This window comes from Hesperophylax consimilis, chromosome 31 (genome assembly GCF_061612785.1).
Source record: "Hesperophylax consimilis isolate HC1 chromosome 31, BYU_Hcon_1.0, whole genome shotgun sequence".
Taxonomy (NCBI): domain Eukaryota; kingdom Metazoa; phylum Arthropoda; class Insecta; order Trichoptera; family Limnephilidae; genus Hesperophylax; species Hesperophylax consimilis.
The window spans coordinates 6,521,100-6,535,178 of NC_142866.1; the positions used below are offsets into that span (position 1 = coordinate 6,521,100).

The window sequence follows — 14,079 nt, forward strand, 5'->3', positions numbered from 1 at the left end:
AAATGCTTTAGTTGCATTTAAAGATACAGTGTGAATTTGTTCATGCTTACAAAATATTGAATAACATATCAAAACGCGTTTTTAATCATTTTCGGAGCTTACTTTGCGGATTTTTTTCTATCGAGGAAATTTCAAATAACTAACGTTTAAGCAAAACAAATGTATAAATATTATCTTGAAAAATAACATATATTTATTTTGGAACTCAAAAACTCGTTACACATCGGAAGAAATTGGGTATGTTGGGGCTTAAGTTGCGCGTTACAAAGTGCTTGTGGAATCGATTGAATTAATCGATCGAAGTTCTAAGTTAAGTTCCCGGTTGGTATGGTTAGGCCTCAAACCTGCGTCATCTTGTAAATTACCCAATCCATTTAACACTTCTGATCTACACGACGGATTGAATTTGGGAGGCTTGACAGAGAACATATTCACGCTGACAGCTTTACGGATTATTCCATTAACTGTGTTGTTTTAGATAAGTGACTCCTAGTCTCTGATTACACAGCAGATTTAATTACAAATCAACCTGCATTCGTAGGTAATCGCGACCTACTTAATACAGCATGTTGTAGGTCGAAGCTTTCTCACGTTGGTACGTGAATAATACCTAGATCGACTTGCAAGTGGGAATCATCTACCACTTCACAAAATGAAATAAAAAACCGATAAACATGCAAAGGACATAAGAAGTACGAAGGTTTCAAAAGAGGCAGGTAACCCACCTACACAGGCAAGAACGATCGCATTTTGTATAGAACGATTAAAAATTACAAGTCTACATAAAATGAAGGTTACTCTAGCGTGTTGCTAATTAAGTATTTCGTGCTTTATTTTTAAATGTGGATTTGACCTAAATATCAAACGTACAAATTAATTTAATTGGGTTTTGCTAAATACGGGTCGGGTTCCAGGTTCCACTCAACACCGAGACTCAGTCATACTTCCAGCTAATTTTCGGAATGTAAAATAATAATACTCATCTCACATAGGTACCACTGTAAAGTTTATTCGACACGAATACCTATGCAAGTTATTGTACGTAGTCCCACAATGATGTTCTAAGCAAGGCGTAATAAGTGGCGCTGTATCAGCGTTTCTTCTCAAGTTTTTTTTTTTAAATATAAGACAAGACGTCAAATTAATTCGTATTTTAATAGTTTAATGAATTTTCGCCGCAGTTTATAGGGATATCCTCGAGTTATGGTGGATTAATAGTTCCGTTATTAACCGAAAAAAAATCAAACATGATTGAAACTACAGGGTTTTCCAATAAGAGGTGTTATTTTGATATGAAATCGTAAAAGATCAATGGTTTCGTTGCTTGTGTGGCACGTAGCGACGTCTTGTTGAAAGTTAACGTTGTCCAGATCAATACCATCCAATTCCGGCCATAAAAAATCATTAATCATCTCTCGATAACGCAATCCATTCACCGTAACTGTTGCTCCAGTCTCATTTTCGAAACAGTAAGGTCCAATGACTCCGCCGGACCATAAACCGGACCAAACAGTCACACGTTGAGGATAGAGAGGCTTTTTAACAATAACTCTTGGGTTTTCCGAGCCCCAAATAATTTTGCTTGTTGACGAAGCGACCGAGGTGGAAATGGGCCTCATCACTCAAGATGATTTGCATTTGATTCACTCAAGTGAATTTTAATAATTTCAATGCGTTGTTGAAGCGTGTATCGTTCCATTTTTATTAATGACGTAAGTTTCTACTTGTCAAATGTAAAAAAGGACAGCTTCAAAAGTAACATCTACCGAAATAGCGGGCTATTCAAAATAACACCTCTTATTGGAAAACCTGTAGTACAAAGAAGGGATACAAACGTAAGTAGAGCAACATAAATTGTAATTAATATAAATTTTATCATCAACCTCATAACACCCGATCTGGTGTTCCCTTCTCTACTCTTCAGATACCTACTCTATATGAAACTATATGATCTCCACCAAGTGTCTGATCTAATTGTTCTCGCCACATATTCATTGGACGTTTCTATCCCCTTCACCTATCTTCGCATCATAAATATATTCTCCAGTATTTAAAAATTTCCAACACTGAATTACCTTTCATGGATTCTGAGACCGATCGACTGTTCACGCTTAATGCGGTAATGTGCTCCGTCGCTGTGCCCAACAACGCTCTCGCAAGAAAGGGGAGGTAGGCGTAAATGGTGAATTTATGATAATATAATAGAGCCTACAAATACTTCTCTTTCAGGCAGAGCTGTGTAACATTTTTTGAAAGGCAACCTCAAACCTGTTCGTAGTAACTAAGAACTGTTATTCCTTATCGAGAGCGATGACTACCTCAATAATTTCAATGACGTAATAATAAGTTACGCCAAATAATGAGTTCAGTTTTATTATCATCTTCTCTTTGTACATTATAAAGATTACGGGAAAACCGTTATGCTATAAGAGTTTTAATTGCAACATAATTTCAAATTAAAAAGTTTCTATGCGGCGATTACCTTCATAACGTTATACTATGTGCACCTGGAAAATGAATCGAAAAGATTTTTTTTTAAATTTATTGAACATGTCCATAAATTTAATTTAAATGTTATGGATAGTATTTAAGTTAGTAGGTATATGTTGAAATGCGGTTAGTGAAAATAAACTGCAATAATAATATTTGGATAATTTTGTATAGCGATTGTTTTTGCGCAAAATCACTTCAAGAGCGCTGTACAAATGTATAAAATATTTCTATCGATCCCATTACTGACTAGACAAATTATTATCAACTTATGGCTAACATATAAAGTACTGGCTAAGTCCTCCATCACAACACAAGCAACATTTTCGGCTTTCTGTGGTGGTAGTAGGAGATTTTCAAACATTGTTGGGTTATTCGTAACCCGGGAATGTTTGTCTTTCTTTTAAAAAAAAAAAAAAAAAAATTGCAACCACCGGTTCGTCGATTACTAACACAAAACTGTATGTACAATGCATTTATTTTATTAATATATATTCTAAGGAGGGTCTTTAGGAGGAAAAACAAATTTTAAGTTGAGCGGTACAGCAGTACATATTATCTACATTACATTTTCGAAGATTCCTTTTAAGGCGAAGCTTAATGCCGAATCACTATTTTGATGAATCTTTATAACGAATTGGTGTACATTATGAATACCAAAAAATATGCTTTAGATAAATTGAACGTTTTCCTATCGTTTCGCTTGAGTAGAATACAAAAAAAATGTAAACTACTTAAAAAAAATATTTTTTCAATAGAAATTTATGAACGCATAAAGGAAACAACTTTAAAAAAATACATTATTATATCTAAGATTTTCTGTGACAGTTTCACTTGATTAACTTTTTTGCTTTCTTATAAAATTATTTATATAATAAATAAAAACCAGTTTTTTCCTTGAAATCGAACGTTTCTAGTCTCCGTTTGTCAAGCGATTTTAATGCCTATTACCATAGACATATGAATATTAGTAGACCTGCCCTAAGTGATTAAAAGCGTATTATCCCCACTCCCCATACCGGTTCCATTGGAGCCGGCTGTGCTCGCGTATGGCCTCAAGTGAAATTTGAAAACGTGACGTCATCATTCTTGTGCGAACTATGGTCGAGGCATCATCGGTTTATTTTACGAAATAACACGGCAAAATGTTGACTTGTACTATGAAAACTTGTAAAAATAGATGTGAAAAAGAGAATAAACCCAATTGTCGTATTACATTCCATATATAAGCATTATTTTACTTTATTTTAAGCATATTCACATCGTATAATATGAATCAGTTGTTACTATCACATCGAGAAACGTCTGGACGCGAAACACAAAGCTGGTTGGTTGCTGGGAAGTAAATTATGAACATTTATAAAAGTGTCTTAACTAAATACTTAAACGAAGTATTCGACTCTGAAAATAGAACCGAATTTTTTTGCCGAATTTGGACTTCGCAAATTTGTTCATAACGTGGCGAGTAATTTGCGCTCCCATGTAAAAATGTCTATTCATTCAAAAGCAGATTTTACTTTTAAGAAGTAAATGGTGATATTATAATGCGAGATGCCTATTTACTGTCAGATTGATTTATTGACGAATCACAGTCAGCTTCACTCCCTTCGTTCTTCAACAGTTGATTTTACCCCTCGCCATTATCTTCTCGTCTATTAATTCCTATGTCTGTGCCTATTACCTACGATATAAGGTATCCCGAGAATATACACATTTTTGGCTTGTAGCTTCCTCTTAATGGTTTAATGTTGAGGCTGATAGGTACATAGGTAAACATGTATCGCTTTGAAATTTTTTCGCTCTTTCAAATAACTTGTTTATTTTTGTTACTATAATGTTTATATTATCTTTCTCAACAAAATAATAAATTCAGGGATAGTTTAACAGTCCAGGAATATTTCCAGTAACTGACTGGTGAACTAAGGTAAATATTACCATACATAACAGTCCTTGGTCAGGTATATTATGATATGTGGGTCATAATGAATAACAGGTAATGAATACCAAGCACCTGGAAGTTGGACTTGTATGTATAGTCGAGCTATCTCATCTCCTGTAAGAGAATGTTGTTTTATGGGATATAAGTTACAATTTTCGATTACGAATAACTTTATATAATAACTAACTTTATTCCGCCACACGTTGTTGTGGCTCCTTTCAGAACTTTCCGGAACCTTCTAGACTCACCTACACATTCTGTTACTCAGTTTGGAACCATAACTTTCTTGAACTTTCACCTTCCAGAACCTTCTAGGGCCTTTGATAACCTTCATGAACATTCTGGAACATTCACCGACACCGTCGGCGGGCCCATTCTTAAATAATCTGAAGCATTCGCGGCCTTACTATAACAAAGAACATTTTCGTAAACTACCTTCGCTCAGCCAACCCCACCAAAATCTCTTACTTTCGATGTGACACCAAGGGCTATCTACCGCAGTAACCACCGGTGGTTGGCAGTGGGTGGTTGTGAAGAAAATTACACTTACAATTAGAAACACGAGTTTCTTTTTTTGATATATTAGATATGAGTAGATAACCGAGAAAACTATGTGTTTTTGTTATTTAAATATAAGTCAATGCGGTGACAATCGAAGAATAATTTGTAACTAATAACTTGTTTTAGTTAGTTCGTTATTTGTGTAAAAAATAAGATTTTTACATTATTAATAAAATTTAATTTAAATTAATATTATTATATTGATAGAATGAATAAATTAATGCAGTGGAATCTTGGAAGTGGAAATTAATCCACTTCCCATCATCCGACCTAGCTGAAACTCGGCAGATTGACTCGTTGTCGGCACTCATGCACACACACACGCCACGCATTATCACACGACGGTACTATCCAATTGGGATTTGGCTTAGGTGTTAGCGCTGTTGACTCATGTCCCCAGGGAGGAAGGTTCAATCCTCAGTAAAAATGTTTTCAAATACATATATTAATAAAACAGATCGATGTATTTTAGTAAAAAAAAATGTATTTTACGGGATTGATTTTTTTTATGTATGCATGTATTTATTTTTGAATAATAAAAGTATAGATAACATAATTTTTTTTATAGATTGTAACTCTTAAAAAAAGAGACTAGCTCTTGTGATTTTTCGTTACATATTTCAGCCCTACAATTTTTAAATGCTACTCGTATTTATATGTATAAAAAAAAACAAGATTTACGAACACAATACTTACTGCAAGATACCTACAAAACGTTAATTGAAAAAAAATCGGACTATTCCAGGCAATAGATTTACGGGCCATTTAAATTGAGTTTTAGATATACAATAGCACCATAAGCTAGGTCACCAAGAAATGTTGTATTTGTAGGTGGGTTCTTATTAACTGGGTTTTACTGCAAATCTATTAAAGGCAAAATACATATTATCTCAATTCATAACGATAAATATATTCCGGTTTGTATAGCAGTTTGGCAACGCTGGCTTTCAGGACAAGTCACTACGTAAAAAAGCATTCAGTAAATACTTTCTTGTTTTTGATTCGAAGGCAATACCGGCACCCCTTAATTAATACGTTGGAATAGTTATATCATTTGCATATTCATCGCATAAGAATGGAATTATAAAACGTTATCCACGCGTAAGATCAACGGTCAAGCGAAACAATACAAGACGCAGAACGTGGAATCGTAAAATAATGTTATTTATGAATTTGTATCATTTGAATATTTTTCGTTTTATTGTTTTTCTGTGTTGAAAGAAGTTTAAACGAAGTGTTGAACTAATTAAATTAATGAAGGAAATAATGTATTACATTATTTAAATATCGTAGTTGAGTAATGTGATTAATAATTCATCTCGTTAAAAAACTGATCAACCATTGTCAGTGAGTTTGAAATGTAAAATATCGAAATCATTGAATGGCCTGTGTTGGATATAAGTATCTAGGTACGTAGATTGCAAAAGCGAAATTAATATAAATTATTTTTCACATGTAATTTTTTTGCCGCATTCTTTGTTCGCATTAGTTGTTTTATTGTCATTTAAATTAATATGGGTGAATCCGGCTGGCTTAAAACTTAAATAAAGCCAGGAATTAATAAATAAGTATTTTGAATTGAAATGAAAGATCGCTGAAGAGGTCAAGCCGGAGAGACTTTCATATTTTATTATTAGAAAATATAGGCTGACTATTTTCATCAACACGAAAAGGAGTAACTAGTAATACTAATAAGATAAAAATATCTTAGGTAGGTAAGAACATCGTTAATTCATACTGTATGTTAAGGCGATGCACTACGTCGTGTAATATTTTAAATTGAATCGCTATCAATAAAAACCCTTACGTAAATGGCGATAAGGTTTAAATTCCCGCTTAACACCATCCGCCTGTTTTGATTTATGCAAGAAAAAAACATGGCCAAAAAGTGCCTTTTATTTTATTTTGTAGATATAAATATATTTTTTTTCCGATCATTTTATAAATAACTTAATTTGCCACACTATAAAATAAAACCATAACCAAAAATGGGTTCGTAAGTAGAAGATTTTGAACTTTAAAGCAGTTTTCATAGGCCTTATACATTTTTTCTGGGCTTATAAAAAGACTTATCTAAAAATACTCGATTATTTCAAAGGCCAAGATGTATTCTACTCGCAGTATTTAATTAAAGCATCTGAAACATTTCTAGGCGACCAAATTTTCAAACCAAGAACACATGATTTTGCATTACTACGTATGGCATCGCCTTAACTGGTCATCTTAAAGCATGCTTCATATTTGGAATGTTTTCCATTTCAAAATTAATGATTCTCGATCGTTAAAATAATAAAACACGAAATGACGAGAGCTGATCGCTTGCACGTCGATAAATTTATACAAGATAAATCCTCAAATAGATAACTCGCTGACACAAATACGTTTACACAACACGAAATCATAATACGTCTCTGACCTACTTTTTTTATTTAACACATTACTACATATTATCACAAATTCTCATAATGCACACAGTCAAACGGACCAAACGATTGACTCACCCATACCTGCAAGAAAATTAACGACAATTCAATTCAATTGGTAATTTAAAACCGCGTATAAAAAAATCGTGATATCAATATTTATTTTTTTATAATCTTTAGGTTTGGTTGGTAAATGGTGTGGTTTTTTTATTGAGTGCCCATTTTGGATTACGTTCAAGCGGGCTGTTGAGACCGGGTTATGTGTTTCAATACAACATTGTGATTTTAACGAATACAACACACAATCACACGATTTTTGTGAACGTGTCGGTGAAGTTGCGATAGTAATAAAAACGTGTAGGCCAGTTTAACACTTTATGGCTCAGGGCGGTTCCCAAACAACACACGAAGACGGCACAAATCTCAAAGTAAAGGAATTACATGTACACTTTAAAACTTTTTTGTTCAACGCATTCTGTACTGGCCTGTATATACATGTGAGACATGGTGTCACTACCGAACTTGCTCGATGGAACGACTGCGAATTCAATATAATGACGCCTGTAGAATCCTATTTGGATACCGTAGATACAGCAGCGCATCTACAATGTTCACGGAATTAGGACTAAATGGATTTGCAGGCCTGATGAGACACCGGGTCACTGGAGCCAGGATGCGGCTAATGGCCTCCGCCAACACGGTGGTCACCTCAGCCTACCAGCACCAAACGCCACTCCTGAGTGAGCGATGGGCCCAAGCTCACTCAATACCACTCCCTGCATAGTTGTACTCTGTTGTTAATTTATTCTTCTTCATATAGTTTTTTCATTTTTCACATACCTATTGTACAAAAAATATGTATATATATGTATATGTATGCGATGTGTGGGATTGCACTAACCTCCCCACATCCTGGAATAAAAATTATTATTATTTTTATTTAATATAAATGCGTGATACTTTAGCTAAATGGGTCACCAATCTTATCTTCGACAAAAAGGTGATTTTAATTATCCTTTTATTGATATTAATAGGCAGCTAGATAGATGACGTGCATAAATAAAAGATAATATGTACCTAAGCCAAAATATTTTAAAGATATTATATGTAGGTAGGTATTCCATAGCAAGGATTAAACTCATCGTTTAACTAAGATGCATTAAAAAGGTAAACACAATGCAGATAAAAACATAGTATCCATCTCCGCAAAAATCTGTATGTTGAGTAAAGTGATGTCATGCTAACCCAATCATTACTTGAAAATTACATAACGAGGGCATTTTTTCACCAACATGCAATATATACATGCACACATGTTTAAGATCATAAATTATTCTGCTCCAATTTGTATTGTTGTTTGAAGAGCCAATACCAACACTGCAAAATGTAACAAATGGAGGAAAAACTCAAAAGTTATCCGACATTTCAAAATATAACTGAAAACGCAAATGTAAAACAAAAGCAAAATAATCTTGTGTTTCTGCTTTCCGTAGAAATTTACTCTAGTGTGAAGTTTGATCAAAATTGCACGTTGGCAACCGGGTAGTAACTAGAAATAAAGAATAATCTATATATGTATCATATATTGTATTTTGAAAAAAGTATTCGACCAGGAGCGTAAAGTGTTAGAGTTAGCTCGGAGCAGAAAAATCAGTGCATCGTCAACTGCTACGCATAGCCAATACCAGGGGCCCGCTCGTGTGGCCCGACTCGGCTAAGTAGGCCACCGCGGCGCGAGCACAACACGCGGCCCCTGTTGCGGGCGGTGATGTCACCCAGGTGGGTTGCGCAGGTTATGTGTCGGCGGGTATGCTAGCGAGCCCCCTAAAAACCCAACAACCCATAGGGCATGGTGGTTAATGTTAAGACAGGGACGCTTATTGAGGAATTTTTTTGTTTAGGTTGGAGCATAACATAGTGATTTTTAACGATTTTAGCAAATTTTAAAATAAAACTAAGACCATTTTTTCAATACAAAAGTAACAACGATCTACAAAAGACACTTAAAACAAAAAAAAATATTATAAATGTTAACAAGATAAAATAATAATTTATTCACACTCAAACAAACTCGTTTTCCGTACAAGTTAAAACAAACTCAATCGGATTTCATTTTACCCAACTACGAAAGGTTAGAAGAAATTTTTTGTGTTGTTTAAATTTTTTTAATTATTATTGCATACTATTCTTTGCAAAAGGAGGTGTTGCTACTAGGGTAGGTCTACCCTACAAGGACAAAGAACTATAGGTTTTACAAAAGTAATTATTTTTATAGTTACTATACTATTTTGGTCGTTTTCACAAAAGAAAATAAACATATATTTATAGACTTTTGTGTGAATAGGATTCGATCACTTAACCTTCGAATCCAAAATTATTATTATAATTTTGAGAAACACAAATTTTGAGAATTTTAATATTTTATTAGATGTTAATCTTTGTTTTTAATAACCGCTGGATAAGTTAGGTTATGTTTATTTTTGATAATGAAACAGCTGTCACGCGTAATTATAACAATAATATAATAAAATAAAATATTATGTTGTTATTTTAAGAAGAAAAAACAAACACTTAAAATCCATGAAGTGAAGTTTTTAGGAATAAAAATTTCGAATTATTAATCGATTACTCGAGTGTTACCATGAGGAAAGAGGGGTTTCGATATTCCGCGGAAAGCAAATAGTCAATATGTTTTCAAGTGTTGGTGAGGCAAAACATCTGTCAACACATTTAACAAAAGAATGGCATTTAGTTATATGGGTTATGACAATATTGTGAGACACTAATAAATGCGAACAGATTATCATAGAAAATACTTTTCAGTCTCGATGAAAATAAACACAACAAATGTATATCGGATATTTGAATATGGGTAGATAAAGATATTTTTTTCAAATATATACATACAAATTAAACTATCATACTCATCCTACACTATTTTTAGAGCTTTCCAATTAATTTTGGGAATCTAAGGACGCATCTTCCAATAACACACCTGTAAAACAAGCACAAAATTCTGCGTATATGTACTCAGGATAGAAAAACTTCAGTTTGAGACAGAGAAATCCAAAAATGTCTTTGATCGTCTTTGCACAGAGACAAGAGATTTTGCAAGTATTTTGAGATACCAGACCAGAGGTGGCTGCCAAATTTGGGATAAAAATTATTTTAACATTCTCAAGTTAATATGGTAAAGTAGTCGTTGAACCACCTTTACATATTCTTACAATAAAACAAGTAACAAGTCCTTGAGTCCAAAGGGTTGATGCTTAGCGAAGTAAGTCGATTAATTGAATCATAAAGTTAGTTAGTATAAGTACCAAATTAATTACTTATTAAGAAAAAAAGAGCTGGAGTTCGAGATACCAGAATTGAAAAAGGCAACTCCGGACTGTAGATTGTTACTGCACAGTCATTTGAATCATTTGTATAATTGACTGGTTATTGATACGATGGAGAAATGGCGGACTACAAATTGTCCTCGCAGGTGAGCCAGATCCACAGCATGATGCAAGAAGATTACCCGGGAGTGTCCTTTTACCCTTTGAACTCCGATGCCTCCGATGCATAATTCAACAACTCTAATTGTGAAGCCTCCATTACAAAATAAAACCATTTCAACTTTGTTGAAAACCCAATTACAAAACAAATCCATTTGAACTTTGATAAAGCCTCAATTACAGAGATGCCGAAGTGAATAGATACAGTGCAATGTAGAATGCATTACTAGTGTGTTGGTAATTGCATTTAGCGGAATTAAATGAAGCATTGTATTGTCTGCCTATTTCATTTACACAGGACAACAAACTGTGGGCGAACCATTGAAGCTATTTTAGTGAAATATTCAAGGAATGTTTGCGATTCAAAACAAAAGCACGGAAGAAATGCGTTGATCCGATTTTCCATTTATTTGTATTTGCAAACAAAACATTTATTCTGAAATCTTTCTCTGCCAAAAGAAATTTTGTTTAATAAAATTGAAAACAATATACTCGTACCTATAGTAAAGGAGGCCGATGAAAGACCAGAATAAACAAAGGATTAACAGTTCAGAAGCTTTTGCCAGCAACAGTAGGGGATCTATAATAATAATAATACACTACGCTTATTATATAAAACTGAAACAGAATATAATATGTAGGTAGAAATCCATAATAACTATTAACATACGGATTAACACTTATCAGTCGTATTGGACTGAGCAGGCCAGAACGCTGACGAGACAATGGTTAATATTATACTTTTGTGTTATTTTTGAATTTGGCAACCAGATGACATAAATCTGATGAAAAAACACGTATCTCTCACACAAAGGACATGGCTGGCCTAATTCTAAAACTAGCATAAATAATTCAGAAAAGTATTTATTGCGCCTGCAGCTAAGTAGGCATAAAGAATTGCCTGTTGTTTTTTGAACCGCCCACCTGGTTACTCTCTAAAAATAAATAGGCAGTTTCGGGTCTTGGAGGAGTTTTGATTAAGCATAAATGGCCGAATGTATCCGAGTCGCCGAATAATCCACGAACAATGGCGGTGATGAAATCGAGGCAATAAAACTGAATCAAATTGCGAAATGTTCAACACATCACGTAAAATGATAGAAGTGTCCTCAGTTGGGTACATTGTATCATTTTATCGCGAGTTGTATACGGAAAACAAACTCATTGTTTCACTTTTGAATGTTGGGGGTTCATAAAAATCATCTTTTGGTTAGAGGAATTTTACCACATAAGTAGATAAATATGAAATTTATTGTAGGGGTAGAAATAAATAACAACATTTGCAGTTTCTGGCTTCTTGAAACCACACTTTCGGTGTTAGGGAAAATTTACTTTGTAAAATCCAGTTTGCCATATTGGAAATAAGGAAAAATTGACCGGTCAGCAGCTGGCAGGCGTAGTGAGTTCGATTCCTAGGCTGTCACCATCCTCTATCACGACATTTTCCGCTTACTGTGGTTGTAGAACGAGGTTTTTAAATATTGTCCTGTTATTTGTAACCCGGGCATGTTTGTCTTCGGAAGATGTATATTGATAACTACACTTCGACGAAGATTGGAATAATATTTGGGGGGTGAGAGGAATGAGGTAACTAGCCACGGGGAAAACCAAAGCCCGTGCGAGCTGAGAAATAAATACTATAGATTGTACCCTCTAGTAATGGAAAGACCTACATAATTATGTTTTGTGCAGTATTTTAAGCCGAATATAATCGCTGTATCGCCACAAAATCGACAATGGACGAATGAATTGTTCCTTATTTGAACCCGATTCCGGTGAACGTCGATTCTAAAATATTTTATAACACTGGTTATATGTTTTTGGTCGCCGACACGATGATGCATAAAAACTATGACCTTTTTTCTGATGCATCTTCATGTTTACGAAACTTGCAGCAAAAATGAATAAACTTTCCCTTCGACGTTCACTCATACACTGAGTGGACAGTATGCGGGAAGCTTTTAATACACTAAAATACTGATTTTATTTATTTAAGGAATATTGAAGTGTCTTTTAAAATAATTGAAATAATAGAAGGCTTAGATATCGTTAATGTTGTGACTATATTTTTTTTATAATTCTCCATTATTAAGAATCAAAGGATATAATCGAACTTAAACCATTTTCAGAGGTTTTGTAAATATTTTTTTACGCAATTGTTTTTAATATTGTAATACATTTTCATCCCCCGACGTACCAAAAAACATATTATGTAATTAAAACCTAAATATATTTTGTGATAAACAAAATGGAAATTGTCTAAACTTTGCATCGAAAACAGCCTTTTTGCGCCACGTTCGGAATTTCACTCTTAAGGAGGTAGGCTATCAGGTTAGATTTACAAGTTATTCCGCAAATGGAATATGAGATTTACAATAAGAGGCAAAACTTACTTCTCCCGCTGGATCTTGCAGTAGAAGCCTCTATTGCAACGTCGCCTAGTTCTGGTATGTCCGATTTATTATCCGAAAGTCCTGAAACAAACAAAAAACACATTATTAGAGTAAAATTACCATTTAGTGCACTGTGGCAATAAGGCAAACGAGGGACAGTGATCACAATTTAGGAGGAACGCTTTTGACTAAAAAATAATAGCCCAATTTTTTTGTTTTTAATAAAGTACTTTGTATAGGTAATTAAATTAATCGTCATGTTTCGAATCCTACGGTTTCTTCGTCAGGTGTGTACCTAATTAATAAATAAAAGAATAGACAAATAAAAGTACCCATGGACAAAAAATAGTTCAATGGGCGGCGATTAATTGGACATTATTGTAAAAATAATAATAAAAAACACATCAAATTATTATAAAATGAGTTATTATAGTATTTGTACAACTAAAAGTTTCATATATGAATACAACAGGAGTAACTAAAATATTTTTTTTATTACCAAGAATATAGTTATTAATGTGATTTTAAATTTAAGATATGGGTTTTTGAATATTTGGTGATCAATAATACTACCGTGGTAAGTATTATTCACTGTAATTCTCATGAAAGAGATTCATAAAGTTCTGCAGTTTTGTTCAACTTTTTAGCATAGTATGCTAAAAAGATAAAAATAAGTATAGGTATGATACCTATACTTGGCCTAAGGTACTGTTTTTTGTCAAAACACTTGTTCTGTATTATCTGTTTTTGAAAGTTTGTAAAATATAATAATA

At 33.7% G+C, this 14,079-nt stretch overlaps 1 protein-coding gene across 1 annotated transcript in view; it reads right to left on the minus strand.

Moving 5' to 3' along the window:
- The window catches only part of ftz-f1 (ftz transcription factor 1), a 291,635-nt gene that overhangs the window by 120,048 nt on the left and 157,508 nt on the right, over positions 1–14,079 (minus strand). The window contains exon 3 of the mRNA XM_089649854.1: positions 13,307–13,387. Within this exon, the coding sequence (XP_089505980.1) occupies positions 13,307–13,387 (81 nt within the window). The remainder of the gene's footprint in view (positions 1–13,306; positions 13,388–14,079) is intronic.